Source organism: Canis lupus, chromosome 14 (genome assembly GCF_048164855.1).
Source record: "Canis lupus baileyi chromosome 14, mCanLup2.hap1, whole genome shotgun sequence".
Lineage (NCBI taxonomy): Eukaryota > Metazoa > Chordata > Mammalia > Carnivora > Canidae > Canis > Canis lupus.
The window spans coordinates 29,699,159-29,713,319 of NC_132851.1; the positions used below are offsets into that span (position 1 = coordinate 29,699,159).

Consider the following 14,161-nt stretch of genomic DNA (forward strand, 5'->3'; position numbering starts at 1 on the left):
GGTTATTACTTATTATATATCCTCTGCTCCACAGTAATGCAGACCCTAGAGAGAGAGTCTCAGAGCAAGAGTCAATGAAGAGTGTCTCTGCGACAGGAGGAGAATGACTGTTTTCTGATGTGCCCCACTGTCCTCACTGTGAGGAACCCAGGCAGTGCAGAGCCCACGCTGGATAGCGCAAGGCTGGACTGTCAGTGGGCAAATCCCTCATGTTGGTTCAGGATGCTACACTTTGCTTCACCCAGAAGAATCTCTTCTGTGCCCAGAAATCAATCTCAGACACTCTGTGCCCTGCATCCACCCCCAGATCCACCTCTGCTCCACCACCAGGTACTGTAGATGAGATGCAGACATTACTGAATAAAACACATTAAAAATTATCTACAGTCTGCAAGGGTCAGGTCATTAGCGGAGCAAGTACATCTTTAGCAAGAATGAACAAAAGGGTTTTATATAGCTCTGGATGTAGGCATTTACCTAGGCTAACTGAGTAGATTCTTTACCAGACCACCCCCTTTTTTTTTCTAACTCCTTCGATGTGGCGACCATGGAAGAGAATGTCTTTGATTTGGACCTTAAGCCCTTCAATATATTACAAGGAAGAAAAGCCTACTTGCTATTTGGGGAGGAGGGTTGTTCAGTGAGACACAATCTTTTGTCTCTTTTTGCTTTGTTAGTACACAAGCACAATCCATTTCAAATTGTGGGCCAGAGGTGAAGATGTTAATTTTGGAGTTTGCAACCTTCAGTTAGTTAATCACAGAAACTCATCGAGAACAGTGCATGTGCACAGAAGTGTGAATTCTCCAAATCGAGGAAAGCGGAATGTCCCAGGCAGCTGAGCAAAGTAACAACAACAACAAAAAATTGCTCACTGGAGCTTCTCAGAGTATTGGATCAAACTCCTGAAATTTGCTGGCAAGTTCCCTGCTGCTTTTGCCTGAGGCTCCTGCAGAGGCCAAGTACCTCCTGTGCTCATCAGGGAAGGTCTGTTAGCTCCCATCAGTGCAGAGGAAAGCAGCCCCGATACGAGGGACAGCACTTGCCTCCTTATCCTACCACCTTTACAGTTAGTTGGAAGCAAGGGCAGGACAGAGGCATGGGAAGGCATTGTTATCAGTATGGTGATGGCTGCCCTTTTTGGACACTTACCCTAATCAGGGCATTGCCTGGAGCCTCTGCAACAGCCTAATTGGGAGGCTCGTCCATTATCCTCACTGTGCATTGAGAACTCGTGCTCAGGAGGCTGCTTCACTAAAGGTCCCCATGGCAAGGAATTGGCGAAGGTGGGATTCCAACCCAGTGCTGAACCCCACCACCTGGCTCCTGTTCACTAGGCCTACACCAGGGGGTCTCTGAGCTAGCTGACAACTGGGAAAATGGGAGAAGACGTGTCTGTCATCTAAGAAAGGCAGTGTTTTTTTTTTTTTTTATCACTAATGCTTGTGTCAAGTTATTGGGTTTCCTCACACATCATATGAGAGGGTTACGACCAACACGAGTTCTCCTAAAAGCAAAAGCAAGTGGGTGCGACTATCATGCAGGGTTAAAAAAAAAAAAATCCCCAAACCTCTCTATTCTTTTAGTTATCTTCTCCTTAAGGAGCAAAGCTGAGGCCCTCTTCATCTAACCAGCATCTCCATTCATGGCCTTCAGTCTACTCATGATTTGCAAAGAGAAAAAGAAAAGACAGTACCAGACCAAACCAAACAAACAGACGACAAACACACAAATCATCACTGCAGCCCCGGGGCTCACTCTTTCGCTCGCGCTCTCTCTCTCTTTGGTTCCGTGAACATTTATGACAAGTAACTTCAGAAAAAGAGCCACTATAGAGACCCAGCTCTACCTTGTGCTCCAGGCTGGAGTCTTTAAACATCAGTGAGAATGGCTTGATATGCTCTCTTCTCAATTTATCGCCACTCCGCAAGTCGATGGTATGTTCTATTCTCTTGTTAATTTCCTCAGGCCCAGACTGGACATGCAAAGCTTGTGCAAGATGGTTTGGAAGTAGATTTATTGAATTTCTTGTTAGGGCAGCCAGAGTCTAGGGGGAAAGCACATGCAAACACAGTAAACCTGCGAGTCCCCTTTGGGTTAAAAAGAAATGCAATGTGTTTAGATAAGGTTGCATTGCAAACAGTAATAGCACTCCGAGCATGCAGTCGTATTCAGTGAAACCTACAGAAGTCCATCAGTTAGCGTTTGCTTCAGAGAAACACACCGTGGCAAAATATCACATCAAGGGGGACACTTGCCTGTCCTCTAAGTAGGTGCACTGAATTCCTTTGGTTTGGGTATTTCAAGGGTTGTTGGCTTGGAGATGTTAATCAAGACCTTTTCTCTAACCAGGCACACACCGGGGATGAGAGAAAGAGAGTCAACAGAAATAACAGAAAGTAAAATAGCTGAAAAAAAAGCCCACAGAAATGATTTTCTCCCACCGAGCAGAGTCCACGCTTTGGTGTGGTCTTCCTTTAACGGTGGTGGAGAGACTGGGAGACCCAGGGCTTGCATTTTTTTGTTTGTTTGTTTTGGGCATTCATCATGGTCAGAGAGCCAAACGTGCCAGGATCTCCTCCTTAAATTCAAAGATGGTTAGATTTTTGCACTTCACAAATTTGGTTTTCCACCCCCCCCCCACCCATAGATCATGATATATCTGTATCTTCACATAGATATATGTGCTTAATTTCCTTTAGGCAAAAAAATGCAAGCAGCTGTGCCTCTCACCATTTCCCAGGGGTAAACAGCATGAGGTGGGGAAAGGCATGGCCACCCTGACTGGTCACATGGACGCAGCAACAGCACTGGCTTTTACAATCCGCCAGGTGTGGCATGGAAGCTCCTTGTCTCCTGCTCTTTCTGCGGCAGGTGACAACACCAACTGGCTGCATCGAGCCAAATGCAGTGCTTGCTCGCAGCTCCAATTTAAGACAACTGCTTGGACAAACCGGTGGGAGCTGGAGCTGAAGGGATATGGATGGGGACAGGGGTGCCCATTTCCTCCTCCCGGAGATTTCCCAGGATGTGGTGCATTTGTAGAGTCAGGAAGTGAAAATGCCTTGCCTCTGTACACGCTCACTGCATCTGCTTTTCTCTGCCAGCCTCCCAGCCTGGGCAGCCTGTGGGAGCCAACGGAGCACCTGGGATGCCCTCTTGCCCGAACCCTTTGTATATCCGTGAGCCTCAGAGACACATGCTCAAGAGCCTGCGGCTCATCTACAGCCTGGTCAGATCCTCTGACTCCAGAGCCAGAGGCAGGGGCTTTGAGCTCATGGAGATCTTCTAGCCAATTCCATAAGGAGTCTTCCTATGGTGCTGTTAGACTCTTCATTTTAACTTTAATGGAGATGGTCAATGTAACTCAAATTCGAGGTCTCTAAAGAACTCCATAGGAGGGTTTTTATCACCAGTAGAATTTACTGAAACCCTTTCTCCAGCCCAGGATAAAGGATGGAGTTGCATGTGCCAACATTAGAAAGTAAAGTACATGCTCATAGGACGCTGAAGCAGTTAATTTCAGCTCTGAATACCAAGGAGGCTACTGCAGAGAAAAAGATAGATGTTAGGGGGGAGGTAAGGCAGGATGAGAGGTGAGGACGGCTGGAGCAGAGAGAAGGAAGCAGGGACCAATGTTCCAGAAAATTGAACAGCACGAACCATGCAGGGCCAGAGGGCTTGAGCCCCTGGAACTAAATGCTGTTACAACAGCATCTCAGAAAGGCCACACTGTGCAGCTCCCACTGGTTTCTTCGGCAGAAATTCTTTGCACACAGTTTGGAAAATGATAAGATTGAGTTCTCTGTCTTGGAGAAAGGAGGGAAAGCCCTCATGCTGCTGTTGTCTGGGCGTGCACTTTCACCCTCTGGCTTAGAGGTGCCAAATGCTCCCCTAGCAAGTGCTTGGAGCTGGGGCCAAACAGCTGGACCTGGAATTGGCTAAGTATCAGCTCATCACATTCATCATTAGGTATTTCTTTCTCTCCCTGACATTTTAATTTTTCTCGCAGTTTTCCTTCTGTGAACGAAATTGATCCTACCTACTCTATCAATCCCTCATGCCTTCACCAGCTGTTGTGCCTCTGGTTTTCACAGAGAAGGGGAGTTGCAAAAATATTTTTGGAGCCGATTTATAAATTACAATAGCAGCCACCAGTGCCATAACAGCTGTCTGGTATGACCCCCACTTTATAAAATAAAGGGCATTTTTTTTTTCAACAAGAATGCTATACTCTCGAAACAAAGGACAGTCCTTTACATTGAATGTATTTAAACTAATGGATAACTCTCTGCTTTGCCCTCATTTTTCTTATGTTGATCAGCACTGGTGAAGATGTCGTGAGGGATCGACTCCGATCTATAAGCAGCTCTTCAGAAAACCAGCAATACATATTGCTTTCTGGTTGCCTGTACAATTGGCTGCTTCAGAAGGCAGAAACCAGTTAAAGTCACCTGTCAGAGCTTTCCTACCCTCCCCACACACACGTACAGTTCTATCAGCTGTGTGGCTCCTTCAAATAAAAGAGAAGCCTGGAAGCACCTCTCTTTTTTTCATCATTATTACCAGGTTACAGTGAAAAGAGCTGGGAAGGAGCTCTGGTATCAACATGTCAATGATACTGCCCTGGAGAATTCTTTTCTTATCCAGGCAATTATTTTTATTCTTTGCAATTATATCCCTAGGATTTTATTGCAGTAGTCAAGTGTTCGGGGGACCCGTTTCTGATCATTTGCTTTGTCAACGACATATGACCATCATACCTGCTGTTTGACCAGCAATCTCTCTGGTACCTACCTCACAGCTTCAGGATGTGTTCAAGGGAAAACTAGCATCAACTCGAGGTGTCACGTGAATTGGAATTAAGGAGGGAAACCATTTGCTTTCACTCACCCTGTCCCCTCCCCCATGCACCATTGCAAAGCATGGATGGCTTTGGGGGTGACTATGATTCGAGATGGTCTGGGATACCTCTCCTCCTCTATTAGTGATGACCACTAAGCTTTGATCAAGTGAGATACGGCTGCTGACACCAAGAATCCATGTGCTGATAACCTTCCCGGGGATTCATTGATAAGTAGTATTGGGGAAATGTGTAACGGGTCTCATGTGAAGAGTTAGAGTCATTATGGAACCAGTTATTTTTAATAGAATAGGCCTTTTTCTCTTTTTTACGATGGACAGCTGCAGTAGGAGTAAGATTAAGATCATGTTAAAAAATAGCATAAGCTTTCAAATAGGATTCTGATTGCAATTGACCTCTAAAATGTCAAGATTTTTCTTTTATGTAAACAACTTAAGCAGTTGGCTAGGAATAAAGAAACAAATGGATGAAATGGAAGGAAATGGGAAATGCCTGGAGAATAATAGAATCATATATATATATATATATATATATATATATACACACACACACACACACACACATATATACACACACACATATACACACACAATTGAATACATATATCTGAATATATGTTTCAATGTATAACTGAAATACATATTGTGCTTCTATACAATCCTAAATGTGTATCCTCATTTATTCACCTCAGCTGCTGTTTCCAGGTATTTGGGAGGTCAGACTGGAGCAGCAAGGTTAGGAAATATCAAAGGTTGCTGCTGAGCTGGCCTCTCAGATAGCTGGCTATCTGAGTGTCTTCACAAAAAGGCACTGCAGCCCTGGGATTTATCCTAAGCAAGATCTGCACCTTCCTGACACATTCCAATTACCTCCTTACTCATAGGCACTTAGGACAGATCAAAGCCCAGATGAGAACCAGGGCCCCTTCTCCCAAGTTTCTGATCATAAGGTCTGCCTGAGAATCTTGGGGTTTGGGTGACAATCACCATCACAGGCTTCAGGTATGCTTGTGTAAACTGCATTTGAATGGACTGGAGCAAGCCATAAATCCTCTTAAACTCATCATCTGGTTTTGGCCCATGACTTTTCTTTGGCAATTGTCTTATACTTTATACATAGTGAAAATCTATTTTTCCTACTGCCCTGTCACTTCATGGATGGCCATGAACTTTGGTATTCCTTAATCAGGTTGTGTCAGAAAATAAATTCCTCCCAATAAGATTTCAGGCTAAAGCCGTACCCTCCAGAAACATCCAGTGTTGTTGAGTCTGAAACACTTTAGCTCTTAGAGGTCACATATTCTAATACCCAAACACCCTCTAACACATCCCTAGAGACACTGTAATCAGCTGACACAGCTGTAGTGTTGGCAGTTGGGGAGGTCATCATTAATTCTCCTAGCTGAATCTTTTCCAAAAAACTTGCTCCAAAGAACACAGAATGAAGGGATGCTTCTTTACGAAATGGTTCTGAGGACCAATCAGTTGAAGAAATATGGATCCATTACTGTTTATTGCCATCTCTCCTTGCCAGTCCCCCCTGAGAGAAGGAATTATCTTTTGTTAATTTCTTTGACCCAGAGTGCTTATGCCAGTCAGTACCCGGCACTTAGCAGCCATTCAGCACGTATGTTGAATGAACAATTCTTACGTCCTCCTTTGGAGACTTACAGCACACATTATCGAAATTAAGGTACTGTTAAATTCTGCAGAAATGAGATTTTAAAACTCTGCATTTGCCACACTTAGAACCACAAGATTTTTTTGTTTTTGTTTTTGTTTTTTTTGAATCACCTCTACATGTTCCATGAAATACCAGGTGGGAAGCGTTGGTTTTGGTTTGAAATTCTTTGCTGCTTTTGTTCACACTTTCTACCTGCGGACCTGTCTCTGATCCCCGAGGAAGATCCTATTAACTTCCTGTTATGTGCCCACCTTCTAGTGTATAGAATCAGACCCACCTTCTAGTGTATAGAATCAGACCCAATGCAAATGATATCTGACCTTGTGCCAGAGCCTAGACACCTGCCATATGACGCACTAAACAATTACTCAGCCCATTATATTTTATGCATTCGAACCCAGATTATCTCAGCTGCATGCCTTACCACTTCTTAAAAAACCAGTTATACATCATCTTCTCCAGGAAGCCTGCTTGGGCCTGCATTTATCCTCAGCACAGCGGTTACCGTGATGTAGTGTAGTTGCTGTGTGTTTGTCTGTTCCTCTAGGTTCTGGTCTCCTTGAGGGTCAGGTACTGTGTTTTATCCATAACTCAGCCTCGAACATCTGGCATATTCGGTAGGTTCTTAATAAGGATGTGTGGAGTGAATGCATGCATGCATAAATGAATGAATGGCTGTCAGGCTGAGAAACTACATAGAACACTAGTAAGGGTATTGTTTCCAAACTCTTGCTATCAAAAATCATGTTATTTTTTTCCTATTCTCTCCCCAGTGGACATTGATGGGGAAAGATTCTGTTTAACAAACTGTGTTTATTAAATAAAAAGTACTTTTTTTTTCTACTATCCAATCAAATGCCTAGTCTTTGGTCAGCAGGAGATAAAAGGTATTACCACGCAGTTGAATACAATTCCAGCCAAGAGCAAGAGCCTTGAAAGACAGCCTTATGATGCTTGTCAACATGAGGTTTTATCCAGGATTCTACAATCCAGAGAATGCCATCCCCCCTCCCTTACTACCTCCCCGTGCTGGCCACTGAGGCACCAGAGGTCACAGATGACAAAATCAAAGCCTGGATTAACATCAGTTTGAGTGTTGGCCACAGAACAGCCTGAAGTGGAGGTCATCAATGAAAATGCCCCTGGGAGATGGACATGGCAGCCTTGAGATATGGATGTTGATGGTTGTGATCGGGCTCCCATGGTATGGGCCAACTTGTCACTGATGTGGGAAAGACCCAGAGAAAATGTCAAGTCCAGCAGGCTTGGGGCTTTCACTGTACTGAGATGCTTCATCTTTTACCAAGATTCTGCTTGCTTCCAGGCTCAGGCTGAAGCCTGCACTAGGAAGCAGCTACAGCCAAGGCTTCCTCAGCCAACTCCTGCTCACCCCTCCATGGCCTCCATGGAGCATTTCCCTGTGCTCACCCTGGAGGCCTCTGCAGCTCTACATCAAACTTGCCACCTGCTTGGTTTGGGTTGTGGAAAAGACTGAGGTTTTGCCTTTCACTTCCTACCCCACTTCCCAGGTCCTACAATCAGGCAAACATGAGAAGAAATGGCCAGGAACAGACACTACACCTGAATGATAGCACCCAGTTGCATACATTAGAGCTATTTTTTTTCTCTGTTTATTAAAACCCTAATACAAACCCCAGAAGAGAAAGCTCCTACCTTAAAAAAAAAAAAAAAAAAAAAAAAAAAAAGGGACGCCTGGGTGTTTCAGCGGTTGAGCTTCTGCCTTTGGCCCAGGGCATGATCCTGGAGTCCCAGGATTAGGTCCCACATCAGGCTCCCTGCATGGAGCCTGCTTCTCCCTCTGCCTATGTCTCTGCCTCTTTCTCTGCATCTTTCTTAAATAAATTAAAAAATCTTTAAAATAAAAGGAGGTGTTTTTTTTTTTTTTGGTTCCTTTTTAAAGAAAGCTCCCTTCTTAAGGAAGTTTTGAGGTGATCTAATCTACGATGATTTGCATTCAGGGCCTCAGGGGTAATGTTTGTTGTTGGGTTTGAAAGAGACACAATTTTTCCCACTCCAATCTAGGGATAGGGGAGCAGAAATTTCCTTAGATATGGTACATAACACTTTCCTGGGAAGAAGGTTTTCAGTGGCATCTGGGTAAGTACTGAGTTGGGGAACCCTTGGGGAAACATCTTTATGGGGCTTCCTGGAATCTACTGCATAGCTCTTCTTTCTTATAGGAATGGAAATGCTAGGGAACTGAGCCATCCTCCATGTAAAAGGTGTGTTAGTCAAGATTGTTGCAACTTTACCCATCTCCTAAGAGAAAATGAAGAATCACGTTCAGATCACATGCCTGGCAGTGCTTTAGTTAGGGATACCAGTTACTTCTCTTTTATGTTTTATATTTCTGTCACAATAATCTGTTTTCCAAACAAAGCCAAATAATGGCCAATGATATCTGATTGTAGGAGAGGTCCATGTGGTATCACTATGGGAGGAGGTTTCAATAATTTTCATAAGCTCATAGCTTCTGCTTCTAGAAATGAAATAACCAAGGGCAGAACTCTGTTTGCTGAAATAACAGTCCAGAAGTTTCCAACCAGCCTGTGCTTCCAGCAACCGTGCATAACCTGGTTCCCAAACCTCCATCGTGAGCATTCAGACATGAGTCTGGGGCCCAGATTACCTGGATAATCATTGCTTTCTGGGTTTAGGCAGAACTGAAAGTATGCAATGTCTGGATGTTACATTTGATAAGGAACAAAGTTGTATGAAATGCTTTAATTGGCCTTTGTCACTTTGTATCCTGAAATTTAGGATTAAGAGAATAAAGCAATGATGTAGGAGGGACCCCTACATCTGGTAGATCCCTCAAGAAGCATTTTCTAGAGTTTTCTACCTATCTGAAGCCCACAGCCTCACTCCTGACCTTTCAAGTAATATTGATAAGCTGGATCATTAAGACAGTTTCTTCATTTGGGAGTTGAGGTGTCAGACATGCTGAGCTCCCTTCCCCAGTGTGCTTTGCCTGACATTTAATGCTTTGCTCCTGCTTCAGTTCATCCTACTGGAGGTTCATGGTCTTGGACTCACTGGTTTTGGTTCTCTTTCGATGAAGTGTGGGCAAACACTCAGCTGTGTCTGAACTTCCAGGCCAACCACAGATCCAGGTGATGGGAGCAGGGCCCTCAGGATAAGAGGACTCGGAGCCCACAGAGGGAATCACCAGTATTACAGATTTTGTCTCCAAGCTCTGTTCCAAGACCTCAGAGCCAGGTTAATCCAGGACAAGTGGTGTCTGACACTGATTATGTGCTGCCTGAGAAGTTTGTCTGGCTCTGTTCAGCCGATCCTCCATTAAGCTAATTCAGGATTTCTTACTCTGATACTATCCTTTGAGTCTCTAAGAAAGATGCTCATCTCAGTATGGGAATATGATTGTGCTTGAGTCACTTACACACTTGGGCCATTTTTAATTAAAAAGAGCTGCTGAACCTCTGTAGGATTGGCTGAAACAGAACTTGGCACAACCATTCAGATATGGCCACTTTGAAGCCATGTGACTTGAGGCAAGTTGCCAATCAAAGTTTTAGCTTTTAAAATATCACACACAGCATAATGTGTAGAATACATACGCAAACCCCAGCCCTCATCTCAGGGTCAGGTTTGAATGAGTGAGAGGGATGGGATGGGGTAAGCCCAGGAAAGAGGCAGGGTTCCTGCTCAGGACATGACTCGAGTTGGGGAGACTCTGACACTAATGTGTTTGTTTATAGGGTCACAGGGCAGGTGTGGATCAAAATATCTGTAGCGCTGTAATAACTGGACCAAAATGTCATAGAGGCTGTGGTTGGAGAGGTAACCACTACCCACTGACCAAATGACCTTTGAGGTTACCAAAATAGGTACTTAAAGCTCAGGAAAGGAATCAACAAACATATCAGGACCTAAGTTACTGGCTTTTTGTTGTTGTTGTTGTTTTGTGAACCTCCAAGATGTAGATTTTTCAGAACTGTCAATGCCACAGGGGAAAACATGAAAGGAGGAGGGCAGCCCATGCTTGTGGGTAGAGTGTGTGTGTGCATGTGCATGTATGCGTTCTTAGAAATTTGGAGAGAACTGAAATATGAGTATTACCTAAACATTTCTCTTTTGCAAAGTCTTGAAGTAACTTTTTCTTAAGAGTAGGAAATAAGTATTGTGTGAGTTGCTGATAAATGACTCATGTTTGGTGTTTTAAAAAGTCTGTCCATCTGAGGTGTTTTTCAGGCTCCTATTCTACAATTTGTTACTTAAATCTAGTTTTTTTTCTTTTCTTAAATCTAGTTATTGATGTTTTTTACTAAAAACATCATTTTTTTTGTTTGCTATTGATGTAATTTGCTTCCTTTGGAGCTACAAATGACTGATCTTCAAGAACCCAGCCTTTCTTACTTCTCAGCAGGTATGGCAGGACAGAGCAAGGAAAAGAAGTTCCTCAGGTCATGTTACGTCTTTAGGACTTTGTGTCTTCTACTTCTTAACTTCTCTACCATAGACTTTTCTACTGGATTATCTCACTAATTTAGCTTTTCTGGGCTGTTGTTATCACCAGCATTTGTTTTTGAGTTTATCATACTGAGATACGGAGTCCTGAGTGGGTGCTACCACATATGATGTATGAGAAGCCCTTACTTGTCATGGTGGGAGATCCTTTTGGGAACTAAAAATGTCATAGAATAGGAAAAATGACAATGGAACCTAGAGGTTCCTAATGTGGAATTCATGACAGTAGTTTGGGACCTTGAGATGTGAGAAAACCTTTCAAAAAGTTGCATTAATGCCCCAGGAAGCTCCAGGGCGATACCTTTTTGACCCTAAGTGAAGTAAAAATAAGTATGTGCATGAATAGCCAAGATGAGGTGGCTGAGGCCACAAGAAATGTCAAGTGTCTGCTCTGGGTGGGAGTGGAACCACCTGAGAGTGGTAACCCTGGTTTCCCCGTACAGAGCATCAGCAATGGTGAGTTATGTCACATGTACCCAACTGCTTTAAAAAGTAGGAACACAAACTCATTCATATCAAGTGCCATTTTGTGTGGGAAGAAAAACCTTCACACATATGACTTGCACTGGGTCAGAACAAGAAAAAAGTATCTTCAGTGGGGAGAAGACAAAAGAAATCTGATGTAGCTCAATGAAGAAATTTTACATGAAGAGTCTTAACCTAGTCATTGGCTAAATTAGCACCAAGGTTAATACAACTTAGAACAGTTCAAGGAAATAAAGGAGTCAGGGGGGAAAAATTCAGATTTTTGTTCTTTCTCTTGCTACCTATCTTCACATATGTAAAATATCATATATTAGGGGCACCTGGGTGGCTCAGTCGGCTAAGTGGCTGACTCCTGATTTTGGCTCAGATCATGATCTCAGGGTCCTGGGATCAAGCTTCACTTTGGGGCTTGAAGATTTCTCTCCCTCTTCCTCCGTCCCTCTCCCTAATTGTGCTCACTCTCTCTTTGAATAAATAAATCTTTAAAATTAAAGATTAAATCTGCATTCATTGGTTCTAGTTCCTCAGGCCACAGTTTTGTGACTCCCCAAACAACGAGTCATTCCCTGGCGAAAGTTGAGTCCAGCCAGTTTGTTTAGAAAGGTTTTAGCCAGTTATTGGCCATCCGGGAAGCACAGGCTGTGTGCTGTACCCTTGCCAACTATGGCACATTTGCAAGCTGGCAATGCCACATGAGCCACAAGCTCACTTCTACCTTTCTCTCTCCCACCTTAATCTAGCCCTGGAACTTCACAGAAAAGAAGAATGATTAGTCAAAGTTAATAGATCAAATTGCCTACTTAATCCACTCAATGCTCCCTGAAGGCTTCAAATCCACTTGCCTGTCTGAAGAGAGTGAAAAACCAGACCCCTCTAATGACTCTCCCCAGCTGAACTCAGAGGCTATCTTCTGAGTCAGGGCTAAGGAGAGCCTGGGGAGATTTGTTGTCAGAAAAAGTCATGTTACGGGAAGAGGGCAGATGCACTGCAGGGAAATGTACAAAGTCCTCCATGTTCTCTACCCCCCCAAAGCCTGCAGATGTCCCATCCAGTGAACATCAAGGCTTAATCTGATGTTAAAATGTTTAAAAATAAGTTACTGATGGAGAAAAACTCACTTGTGATTTCCTGCCTACAAGATTGGATCTGGACAATTAGACATTCGGCAGCTTATCACAAAAGCAGCAAGGTCTGAGAACACACCTTCTTTCTCTTTAAAAGCAATACTCAATGTTGCAGGCGTCTTTAGGAGTAGGGATTTTAGATTGGAGTTCTCAGTGGGTGAGGGGTGTGTGGAAGAAGCAGGTGCTTCTTCTTGAGTAGCAGAAACCCACGCCAAGACAGTGGTCTTGCCATCCTCTCCTCCTGGGTTCTTGCTCTTTCACCCTTGACCTTTCTCCTACTTGTGTGTGGATTTCAGTGTCATAGCCACTTCCTTGGGAGGGTCTTCCCCAATTACCCTACTTCAATTTTCTGCCCTTTGCCAATGCTGTCCTGTTATAATGATAGCAAGCTCACACTGAGCTTTTGACCTGGTGGTGATTCTCAGGGACAATGAGGTCTCTGCCAGCTTGGATCTCTTTTCTCATTTCTCTCCTCAGCCCCCAGCACAGCACTGGACAAGTGGCCTTTAGTCAATGAGCAGCTGGATAATGAATGAATGAATGAATGAATGAATGAACAAATGAACATCTTGGTAGGGAGTGACTTACTTGCTATCATCAGGTGGATGACAGAGGTAAAATAAGCTTGGATTTAGAGAGTTCTTCTTGTGGACATTGGTTTGCACAAAAAAGGCACCTGCCACTTTGCTTCCTGCCCTTTAGGGGCAGAAACCCAAGTTAAGAAACCAAACCCCTGTGATCAATATGACTCAACAGAACATAATGATCATGTTGAAAGCAGGACGCTGAAGGAAGGCAAAGCGTAACAATGTTTGTAATGATGTTTGGGTGTTTACCTCATATAGTCAAAATTCAACTATCCAGAATCCTGAGACACGGGGTAGGTTTCTTCTCAAGTTAGGTAAAATTTGACCCCAAACACCTTTTTATTTATTTGCTTTATCTTGTTGCTAAATTTGATATTGATTCCTCAAGACAGTTCAGTGGATAATAATTATGCTAAACTGCCATCCTCCACTAGGATAGCTGTAACCAGTGGATGTCCCCATTGCTTCCTGGTGAATTATGTGTTTCCTGGGCTTGGGAGGGTGGGATTCTGAAGTGTAGGTACAGTAAACTGTACTCACCAGTACAGCCACAGACCCCCTGGCCTGCACCTGGGGCTGAGAAATGGAATGGGCCAACGTCAGTACTGAAAGGAAGTGAAGGGATCCTCCAGGCAGACCTGCCCTGGTGCAGATGAGAACACTGGGTCTCAGAGGAGAGAAGTGGCTGCCCAAGGCCTGAAGGTAGTAAGTGGAGAGAGCAGGGCTCTAACTTAGTTCTCTGGAGTTTTCCCTTCCCACTCCCATTTGGGCAAATTTTGGGTCCTGCAGAGATCTGCCCCTAGATCACGAGACTCACAACTGACAGGACTAACTAGTTTAATACAAGGAGCCTGGGACCCTCAGCCTCAGGTCAACTTGAGGGTTTTGATCAACAGGGCAACCACATG

At 43.9% G+C, this 14,161-nt stretch overlaps 1 protein-coding gene across 3 annotated transcripts in view; it reads right to left on the minus strand.

The window, feature by feature from the left end:
* Positions 1-14,161, minus strand: part of ADCY8 (adenylate cyclase 8) — a 214,681-nt gene that overhangs the window by 77,681 nt on the left and 122,839 nt on the right. For 2 of the 3 annotated variants that reach the window (XM_072774517.1, XM_072774516.1), the window contains exon 8: positions 1,850-2,047. The exons of the other annotated variant lie outside the window; for it this stretch is intronic. In XM_072774517.1, coding sequence (XP_072630618.1) covers positions 1,850-2,047 — 198 coding nt within the window. The remainder of the gene's footprint in view (positions 1-1,849; positions 2,048-14,161) is intronic. 3 annotated transcript variants of the gene reach the window in all.